Source organism: Cyprinodon variegatus, unplaced genomic scaffold (genome assembly GCF_000732505.1).
Source record: "Cyprinodon variegatus isolate N-32 unplaced genomic scaffold, C_variegatus-1.0 Scaffold1, whole genome shotgun sequence".
NCBI classification, from domain to species: domain Eukaryota; kingdom Metazoa; phylum Chordata; class Actinopteri; order Cyprinodontiformes; family Cyprinodontidae; genus Cyprinodon; species Cyprinodon variegatus.
Window position 1 is genome coordinate 3,444,292 of NW_015150454.1, and position 11,464 is coordinate 3,455,755.

General features: G+C 37.1%; 1 protein-coding gene across 1 annotated transcript in view; it reads right to left on the minus strand.

The window, feature by feature from the left end:
- Nucleotides 1–11,464, minus strand: part of crtac1 (cartilage acidic protein 1) — a 35,222-nt gene continuing 23,758 nt past the window's right edge. The window contains exons 8-15 of the mRNA XM_015383250.1: nt 8,745–8,881; nt 6,150–6,232; nt 5,593–5,693; nt 5,325–5,493; nt 4,290–4,435; nt 2,800–2,842; nt 2,557–2,700; nt 1–2,353 (exon numbers count right to left, since the gene is read on the minus strand). Coding sequence (XP_015238736.1) covers nt 2,238–2,353; nt 2,557–2,700; nt 2,800–2,842; nt 4,290–4,435; nt 5,325–5,493; nt 5,593–5,693; nt 6,150–6,232; nt 8,745–8,881 — 939 coding nt within the window. The 3' untranslated portion in view covers nt 1–2,237. The remainder of the gene's footprint in view (nt 2,354–2,556; nt 2,701–2,799; nt 2,843–4,289; nt 4,436–5,324; nt 5,494–5,592; nt 5,694–6,149; nt 6,233–8,744; nt 8,882–11,464) is intronic.

Here is an 11,464-nt window from a genome sequence, read left to right on the forward strand (position 1 = left end):
CTGTATGCATATTTGTTGAAAAATGTTTACATTTATTGGTTTTGTTCTATTTGTGCTCAGTCTCATCGGACACAGAAATCCTGTACACATTTAATTATGTTTTACATGACAACATATTACAATTAGGATAGTGTCATTTTCAGCATTATTACATCTGTTGCATTTGTCAGCTTCAGCTAAGTCTCAACAAGCAAACAATTTCAAAACATTCAAAAGGTAAATTAGTAGATTGGAATCAAAACACCACATTAGGTATCATGGTTTTAAGCAGTAAAGTTGGAACATATTTAGCTGTGTTCATCCAAAACATTTGGCTGTGCCATCTTGTTAAATGGAAGTTTAAAATTCACATTTAATGGTTAGGAAAGTGGTGAGTCCATCCGGAGTGAAAAAAAACAAAGGAAAAAAAAGTTTCCTTCTTTCCCGACTCTAAAGTTTCATTTTAGCAGCAACCTCCAGTACAGTGTCCAAGAAATATTTCAGTGAAAACATTAAAATATTTGACTTAAGTAGACATGGTCTTCTGAACCCTCATAAAGTATCCACAGACTCTTTGGCAACCACAGAGAGAAAACCACCAATGTGAAAATGGATCGAACAAAGATCCACAGTAAGTGATTTTTATTGCATTATTATTAAATTAAGTTTATTGGTTTTTCAAAAGGTGCTGCCTTGTGAGTTTTTTTCAGGAAAAAAATCTCAGCTAGACTAAATAAAGAAGTTAGCTGATATGATTACATGTTAAGACCTACTGTAACACTATGATGGGCGCAGCTGATTACTTTTGGTTAAGCTTCTTTAAAAATGACAAGCTGGTGGAATAATAATTTCATCTGTGGAAAAAAGTTCAGTTTAGTCTCCTTACAGAAAAATGCACAATGGTACCATTTTTATTCATTTAAAAAGCTACATAAAGATCAAGCTTAAGTATCAACCTGGACATTTGGGGTCGTCTTAAACTGAACTTGACAGTAAAGAGGTTTTCCAACTACAACAGCATGAGGAATACTTGCAAATAGTACCTTAAAAATGACAGGGGGATCGAATTTCAGGTAGAAATATATATTTTTTTTACCTTAAAGTGCATGCATGAACTCATGCTTCCTGCAAAAATAAAAAGAGATAATAAGGAAGTCTCAAGCTATCAGTCAAGATGTTGTCAGCAACTTCATAAGTGCTATTTTTGGACATATTTTTTCAGCTAAAGTAAAAGTTTTGTTTTTTTAATTGAGAAAATATGATTCCAAGACTTTTGCGGTTATACATATTTTCATAATGATAAAGAATTTTACTTGTATAATAACTCCCTCTTTTTCTAGTAAAAAAAATGAAGTTTTATTCCAATAAATGATTTACAGTAGGGGCACAAAACAAAAAGGAATAATGAAAACTTGCACTTTGTCTGATAATACGTAATAACAGAAAGGAAAAGCAACATCCCTTAAAATATTTATTTTCACATTTAATAATCCAATGGGAGATCTTACCATGATTAACATGTTGATGCTAGTTGTTTAAAAATTCTAGTAATACTCTTGCTGCTAAAGCTTCTAAAATGTAAGGTGGCATCTTACATGTGTTCTCAGTAGCTTACAGCCTTGATTTCATATTTCTCTGGATTTTTATGTACCATTTACTTGTTAAAAATAATAAAAAAACAAAAAAAAACAAATGTGCCCTGCCATCTGGGACAGATGGTCCGGCGTATGTTTCTGCACCTGAACACTTCCTTGGACTGTGCTGAATCAGGCACACATCGCCCACACAAACATAAATATATACACATCCTAAAGCTTTTTGCACATAAGATTTTCATTCAACACAAAACTAAGATTTTAGCAATAATATGTGAGGATTTTAGTCCTGGTATGACAAAAAAAAAAAGATAGGATGTCAGCACATCTCTAAAGAACATATGCTCCGTATGATCTGGAACTAAGCTAAACCTTCCTTTATGGACTCGGTTCAGGTCACATTTTTAATGCCAGAAAATAAAACTAGGGTTTCACAGGTGACAGTTCTAAAATCTGCAGTTCACAGGAAAGCTCCTGCAGGAGGCTTGGAGACACAGGGTAAAATACAGCAGTGGTGACATGATGCAAAGCTCTATATACAGCAACCGATGAAGAAAAGAAACCAGGGCTTCAAAGAGAAGAAGAGGATATTTTTCAGTGAAAAGTTTGCACACAGTTTCTGTACATCTCCTTTCAGCAGCAAAAAAGGAGGAAAGAGCAAAGCTACAGCAGTTCTATCTGCAGATGAGCGGAGATTAGAAGTAGCAGAGTGAGAGTGAGCATATGGAAAGCATTGCATTCCCCAGAAGAGCTTGTCCTTCCAAAGTAAGCCACCTGGGCTGCAAAGAAAAATGAGACACAGAGGGTGGCAAACTGTCAGGCATTAACTTATTTAAATAATGCAATATATTGTGCAAAAAGGGGAAACAGTTGAAACAATGTTAGTAACTTTAAGACCTTATAACCTCTCCTCTTTTGGTGACGCCTTCTGTGTTCTCATGAACTGGGCAAATCCAGTAAATGTTTTCTGAGAACAACTCACCCACACAGGCTGACCCGTCGTCATTGGGCTCAAAGCCCTGGTTGCATCTCTTCTTGGCACGGCATTTATAGCTGCCAAAGGTATTAGTGCAGACGGGGCGGTCAGAGGGGCACACAGAGGGGAACTGGGTGCATTCATCTTTATCTGAGGATGGGGAAGGCGAGGGGGCAAAGACGCTTGACTAAAGGAGGCTAATACAAGGAGACAGAGTCAATGAAGAGAGGAAAAATTAGGTCAGCTTACCTGTGCAGCGGCCGTACTCATTTAGAGCAAACCCGTGACCACACTGTAAAACACAATGTGTGTGAAGCAAAATATCTTTACAATCCTTAAGCACACTCAGTAAATATTACATTTTCTCTACTGCTCCTGATATTTTCTCATATTCTAGCGAGTGACCAAAAACAAAAAGAGAACTAGTTTGATTTGTGCAGCATTTTAATTATTAAAAACAGAACTGGTCCAAAACACAAAAATAAAAAATAAAAAACAAACAATTAAGACTAAACTCTACATTCATTTGCATCAAACCTGGATGCCTTAAGTCTTTTTTGGAAGCTTCCTAAACTCTCTCTTTAATATTATAATTCAATCTCTATTTAATTAATGCATTTGTTACAGCAATGTTCAAAGGAATTTGCATCCTTTACCTTTTTCAGATTTTGTCATCACAGCAAGCCATGCAAAATTAAAAGAGTGGGGAAAAAGTTTTTCAATCTTCAAGAAAGACAACAACAAATGTGTGCCATGTGACAAACAATGGTATGCAGTTTTATTCTCTTCTTTAATTTTTAATTAAAACCACAATCCCCCCCCACCCCCATTAAAACCACACATGGGACAGAGGCTTTTATCCGATTCTGGAAACCCACAATACTCTTGAAGGGATGTGGCAGTGCAGCTGGTGGACCTGTTCAACCTCCCTTCAATTTGATATCCTTAACTAATATCCACTGCAAAAATTGCCTTTAGAGCTGATCTACTCCTTAACTAAAGTTGACCTGTGTGCACTTTAATCTAAATTAAAAATACAGGGGTTTGATGCATCTGACAGATATTTTTTAGAGAACAAACAGCTTTATGAGAAACAAAGAATTCAGCAGCATCATGGACAGATTAGTATTTGTTCATATTAACAACAAATATGTAGGATAACATCAGGTGTGTCTGTCTAGGTCATGATGCTAGCACAGACAATGATTCACTAGTCAGTGAGCCAGTTTGATCTGCAATGCTGAGCTGTTGAGTTTTTTTTATAACTCTTTCTATTGAAACTTAGCTCATAGGTTTCAATGTTGCCTCACAGTGATTTAGGCATGGTTAGCTTAATGAAATAAAATAAGAAAACATGATGTGAGGTGAAAAACAAATTTTTTCTAAAATGACAATTATGGCAAGGATAGCAAAAATTAAGAGAAACAAAAAGGTCCTAGGTTACTCTTGAAAAATTGCAGTTATATGTTGACGGGACAAAAAATAGTCATCCAAATTCAAAAATCTGTCTTTGTAAAAGTGATGCAAGAGGGAAGTCATTGTTTAAAAAAAGTGATGAGACTTCCAGTATCCAAGAGGGCCTGATGGGTAACACCAGATCAACTGACAGCCTGGATGTGCCCTCAAATAAAATATTAGGATATAAGGCTCCACCCATGGCATTCATATTTTGTTTTATATTCATTCTGCCCAACACCATAATGTTTTGAAGGAATTTATTGTGATATTGTGTACTGTACCTCTATTTCCACAGTAGGAGTAACCTCCTCTTCATCTCTTGGGTACGGGATCTCCAGCACTGAGTTGATTTCTGAAGGCTCCAGAGGACGTGCTATTGAGCGTCCATCTGGCCAGTACACTTCAACATTTGTGGCAACATCCCTACCTGTTTGAGTAAAAATTATTCCAGATGAATATCAAACACACAAAATCCAAACATAACATCACTTAATTCATTCACTAACCCCAATAATAATTTACTGAGGTGACAGTCGTGACTCTTCAATCCTGGTCCACTTTCAGGATATCTGTTTGCACCCGCTACTCATCATTAAATGTATTAATCAGGCACAAAGGAGGACATCTAATCACCTATGTGGATCTTAATTAAAGTGGCATTTTTAATGTAAGCAAATCTTTAGTAACCCTGACAGACAGTTGCATTGTTTGGAAGCCAGAGAATATTTCACCTTTTCTCAAGATCAAACCTTTGACATATTGCTATAGAGCAGGCATGCCCAAAGTCTGTCCTTGAGGGCCGCTGTCCTGCAGGTTTTAGAGGTTTCCCTGTTTCAGCACAGCTGAGTCTGATGATTGCATTTCAGTAAAAGCCTGGTAATGAGCAATCAATTAACACCAGTTGTACTTAAGCAGGAAAAGCTCTAAAACCTGCAGGACAGCGGCCCTCGAGGACCGACATGCCTGCTATAGAGTGTATTACATATAAATCCACATAATATCTGGAGGTCTTTTCTAAAGTTACAACATTTTAGAAACTTTCATATGGCAGAGAGCAATGTGACGACCAGTGGAGCTGATCTTTTCTTTGCAAGCTCTGATGCATGACGGGCTCAGCCAGAGGGACAAAGGAGATTCTTTATGTGCCCATTTCTTTTCTCTCTCACTCGTATCCTCTAATTTTGCATTTCTTTTTCAAAGGGGAGAAATAAAATAAGGCTGTTTTTAAACTTTACTAGCCCTACAGAAGAGCAAATGCAGTAAGCTGAAGGGCTTAAACCCTGTATAACTATCTGGCTCTTTAAACGGGATCTTACCAAGGCCAAAGTGGGCGACAGGTTCCATCTCACAAAGGTATCCCGAACCGCCATCAATAATCCGTGTGTGTGGGCCGCTTTTCTTTGTGTAGACAACCACTTTAGCTCCTCTGGCAAAAGCTCCAAACTTGGTCCGGGGAATGACCCGGAGCCATGAGTTAGTTAGGCCCTGAAACAAGTGTGCAACAGAAAGGGAGATGGCTCCCAAGTGATTTATGCTGAGCCAAACTACAACATATAAAATGCTACTTAGGGAACACACACTCACCTGGTTGACTTTATAGACAGAAAGTGGCTGTGCTGCACTCTCACCATGAGACACCACCAGTTCCAGACGGCCATCCCCATCAAAGTCCGTGGCAATGGCTCCTGGAGATCCATCAACATAATAACATAGCTAAAGTAAACAATCTCTGCAATGATCACTATGCTCACGAAATTACATATGCACATACGTTTAGAACAATCGTAGTGATATTGTAAAAAAGAAGTGTAGGAAGACTTAATTTCAAAATTGGATCAAGGTTGTCATCTAGTGTTCTGATGTGGTACTACAACCAGATATGAACCTTTCACAGTTTTTGATGTTTCTTTCCAGCACTTCTACAGGCAGATTGGTTGCGGTTAACTTAATGACAACCTGTTAAACTTCTTCTTTTATTATTTCAAAGCATCAGAAAAAAGAAAACAATATCTCAATTTGATTTAATTTCCATTTCGTTTTTTTATGCTTGATGTGCAGAACTATGGTTGATAACAGGCGTGTGCCTTCATGTTCACTGTGCATATAACAGCAGAAGTTCACATTTGCTTTTGTTAGATTACCAGTTCCACGTCCATCAGGTTCTGCAGCCTCCCCAATGTTCAATTCTTCTATCTGGGGGTCACCGTGTTCTCTCCTGCTCACCCTAAAAAACACCATAATAAACATTCCCCTTTTATTTCTGCACCACTTTAACTTTGTATTAAGACAAATATGAACTATTAACACTACTGAACTGGTAATGTGGTCTGGTTGACTTCCTGCCCAAGCCATCAATTGCATATTTCTGTCATCGTTGCATCTTTCACCATAGTAAATATACAATTTAAATGTTGTACATGTAAAAACTCTAAGCAGCTCCATCAGCATGCCTTACTTGCACCTATTTTACGTTTCTGACTTTCTGTTTCTTTCTTGGATTTTATTGGTTTGCTACAGTGTGCTGGAGCATCCTTTTCCTATGACAACATGTTTTCCATATAATGAAAAGCAGATATGCAAATGGTGTGAAGGGTGGTATGAAATATTAATTATAATTCAAGCAAGCGTTCTGTTATGTACCTCTTCTCAGCTTTATAACATAGGATTACACAAACTCACAGGATTAATTTCTCAAAGAATATTATCCTAGCTACAAAATAAGTAGCATAAACAGTTAATGCCAGTAAAGCATTTTCAAGCACATTATAGGCAAGTATTGGTTTAAAAAAAATTAACTACAATCAACTGATATTAAAGACCTATCTACCATACAGCGTTATGAAAAAGTGCTTGCCTCCTTGCAAATTTTTCTGGGTCAGTCTGAACTGCGATTAAACCACAATGGTTAAATAGCTAAGCTCAGGTTTATTTATCAAAAATGGCCTCATTATCACCTCACATGTAGACCAAAAATATGTAGAAAAACCGTTACAAATAACTATTGATCTGGAAAACGTTTGGAAGTTTATAAACCAAACCAAATTACTGTACAGTAAGAGCCAAAAATGTGCTACTAGTAAAAACAAAGAGCATTAGTGAAGGATTCTATAAGGGGGCCAGTAAACCCATATTACCCTAAGACCACTTAAAAAAAATCATCCCTAAGATTCAAAAACTCAAAACAGCAAGAAAAACCTTCCAAACAAGACTCTTATAAACATTACACAGTAAAAGCAAGTCCAGGAAAAAAAGACCAAAGTCACTGGAAAGTCAACAAAGATCCAAGGCCGAAACCACTTCTCATCTAAAAGGCCCATCAGACATTCTAAAGAGAAGATAAGATAATAGTTTGAACTATTTGGATGATATGTTTTATTGTTACACTGTATGTCTGACCTAAAATTAAAAACACATTATTTCAGAACCTGACCATTGTTCTTAGAGTGATGTCTACCAGAATATCCTACAGGAAAATGTCCATCAGTTAACCAGGGTTAACCAAACAGTTTATAAAGCTTTGGACTGGTCCAGCCAGAGTTTGGACATAAATCCAAATCAGCTATACTAGTGTCACTTTAAAAACAGTTTTTTTGTATTCATATAGGTTGTTTTTTTCCAATCTAAAAATTTTGGATGAACAAAAAACATTTTAATGTGACAAAAAAAGCAGAAACCCGTGAAGGTGCAAATGTGTCTTTATAGAACTATGCAGACTGTGAAGCATTAGGTCCATTTTAATAGACAAATGTTCAACTGCAATTCCTCTTAAAAAAAATAATTAATACTGAGGCAATTAGTTAATGTAACCAAACTTTTTAACTACAAAAATTACTTTTAGAAGGACCTGCAACATATTTGAAAGGTAGTTTGCATTTCACATTGCATGTGCTAGCCATTTGTTTTAAGTTTGCTGTTACTTTAGACTGGCTGGTGATACATTCACGTCCAGTAAATTGGCTTATATGAGTATACCATAAATATCCACCACATACAGAGCAGTCTTGAATAGCTGTCCACCATGGTCACCAATATGCATGAAAGCGTTAAAGTTTCACATTTTATAATTATAGAATATCTCAGCTAATGTGGTGATTATAGCTGTTAGAGCACTAACACCAGCTTGATATTGATTTGTTTTACTGGATTAATTAGCTTGTTCAAGCATCTTTTTTTGTGTGTGCTGAAGAGAAGAAAAAAATAAGCTTGTTAATCTTCACAGAAGACAATGGCCAAGCCTTTGGCTGTGAAGTAGTGACCTCATTCAGAGCAGAAGGACAGATTTTTCTTGGGTGACCTAGCGTGCAGAAATATTCTGATCAAGGAGATCTTCTTGGTGAATAGACTGATTGCTGATATTCAGAGCAAACAGAAATTTGAATCCTGCTCAAACAACTTTGCCAAATCTGATTTTACTTAGAAAGGAAAAGGTTCATTTTATTATCAGTCAACCGATCACCCGTTTTGCACATTTTGAGCTCTGAGTTAATTAATATTATCTAAGAGGAAACCAAACCATGAACAAAAAAAAGATCTAAGAACTCTCGTAATGAAAGACTTATTCATGTGTGAAGAAGTAAGGAGGAAGAGGCGGGACGCCAGACTAGATAAGTATCCTTTTTCTGGAAATTTAAATTCCCTTCACCTTTCAAGCACATCATTAGAATATTAAATCAAGACAAAAAAGCAGTTTATTAACCTCTTCATTAAAGTGCTATGAAAAAAAGACGTTTCAGTACCTAAAAAGTCTGTTGGCTGAAGGTTCTCTGTAGGCGATGTTATTAAAGAAGACCTCCAACTCATTGTCATTATCAAAGTCTGCAGCGATAACAGTCCGAACCGGAGATGGCATGGAAAACTTCTGGGAGGCAATGTCCTGAGGAAATAAGAAACATGTAAAATTAGGTTCCATGTTATTTTACTTTTTTCATTTCTCTTCATCATGCTGCTCGTATATAAATTTTTATCCTACACTTCAGATAGTCATTGACACTGTCAATAAAGGCATCTTTATTAACTCATTGAAAAATAAAAGCATTTTTATGGATTCAGTTGGATTTTTTTATTAATCTCTGATGAACAAAAAGGTTTCCATGCACATGGTTTTCTGTATAGTATTTTTTTCTTTTACCAAATTAATTATTTAAAGAACAATGTGTAACATAACAACATAGAAAGTATGTAGCTAAAGTCAGAAAGTGGTAGCTTGAAAGAAAGGGAGCACATTTTGTGTTTTCAAACTTAAGACCCTTTTACATTTAGAATTTTTAATATATTTAGATTAAGGTTTTTCAGGAGTTAGTCTTTACTATGTTTAGGTCCTGTTACATTTTAGTAATATGACATTTGATGTGTAGTTGAATAAATTTAGTTTATGATTTTTCTACACTTGTTCTTAAATTGCTTTCTCAAATTTTTTATTTTCTTTTAACCTTTAAGTTATGTTGTTAGGAATCCAGTTTGTGTGGGTTGTTTGTGTGTTTTTCTCCCTCCACCACCAGGTGGTGCCCTGTTCATTGTTGGGCCTCCCTGCACACCTGTGGCTTGTTTGATCATTACTGGAGGAGTATTTGAGCAGTGGGCTGTCACTACCTCGACGCCAGAGTGTTTGCCAGTTTTGGGAAGCCTTCCTGAGTAACTGGATACCTGGACCTTCTCCCCTTGGAAGGATTAACTGAGTACACACTGAGCAGGGGAAAACCTCCACAAGAACCGTTCAAGTCCTCATCGGAAATCCAAGTGACAGTCCGCTCCTTTACTCCTCTGGGTCCAACACTTGTCTATATGTCCGCCCTCCAACAAGTTCCCTCTTCTCTGGATTAACCCCTACAAACTGGATTCAAGGATTGACAAGACCCCCCTCAAACCGAGTCCCTCTCCAGTAATATTCAAGCCACAGTCAAATTTCCTACCGTCCCTGAACTGATCTCTGGGATCTCCCCTTCAGACTTTCCGTTTCCGGTTCACAAGTCCACTGAGTTCCAGATCCAACTTCTGTTATTCATCTACATTTAATAAACCTGTTAAACTTTTTCCCTTGGTCTCTGAGTGGTTATCTGCATGTGGGTCAGATCACTCAAACCAATCATTACATATGTACAATTTATTAAGATGTAGCTGATCAATTTGTGAATGTTTTTACTTTTTTTTGTTTTTACTTTCTATACGTCTTTCCTTTTTAGTAAATATTTTTTTTTCTTAAAAAGTATTTTTCCCACTTTCATAGATTTAGTGCAAATAATTCAGATGCTTCCTCACTGCTTCCTTTCCAAAAATAAGTTTCTACAGCAGCTGAGTTTTTGCATGTGAAAGTAACAGATATGTCCTTGCTTCATTGAGTTAGGAATAAGTCTTGAAAGAGTTATAGAGCAGCCCTTCACTCCTCCCAGTATTTACTCCCTGTTTTAATTATAAGGCTCATAAAGCTGCAGAGGTAGGGCCGCCCACATTGACCTTCTACTGCTCAGGTGAAGGAGAGGGGATGGTTGCCTGAGGCTCCAAGGGAACAACTACATTTACGATATCACCTACTTAAGAGCAGTAAGAGAAAACTAAAACTAAGAAAGAAAAAAGTTTTTCCATATCAACAAAAAAAAGTCCGGAATTATCTTATCAATTAAGGTTACTCATTATTTTATACTTCGATAAAATCTATTTTAGGTACTTACAGTATTACCAGAAGTGAGAGAAACCACACAAAGGATGTTAGTACAGTACCCTTTTCAACAGTTTTCCCTAAATTCAAAACAAAAAGTATTTTGGAATTGTAATGGCCTAAGAAACATTATGGAAGCTGGTCCTGCTCAATGGGAAAACAGATTGAGCTAAATTAAGGGCAATGTTTGGAGAAAGCTGAAAAGGATTGTGACAGAGCCATAGTTGCAGCACAATGATTTAGATTAGAGCACATTTATGTGTTAACATTTCCCAAATCTTAAGCTATGTTATTTATTTCATAAGACTGCTATTCACAGATGTGACTATCTGTCCATTGATTGTGACTGGGCTGTTCAGTGGGGCAGTGGGTAGCACTGCTGCCTTGCAGCAAGAATATTATAGGTTCCCAGCCCAAGGTCTTCCTGCATGGAGTTTGCAAGTTCTCCCTGAACATGCGTGAGTTCTCTCCAAGTTCTCAGGCTTCCTCCCACAGTCCAAATGTTAGGTTAGGTAATTGGCTTCTCTAAATTCTACTTAGGTGTGAGTGTGTGCATGAATGGTTGTTTGTCCTGTCTCTGTGTTGCCCTGCAATGGACTGGCAACCTGTCCAGGATGTACCCCGCCTCTCGCCCGTAGACAGCTGGAGCAGCACCTCTCGCAACCCCGTTTGGGATGATTGTGACGGATGCTGAGTATTGTGACGGAAAAAGCACAAAATGTTTGGTTTTAAAATGTTCCAAGCTGACAAGACATCCCTCAAACACTTGGTGCTACAAACAAAGGAATGGGGACATTAACATTT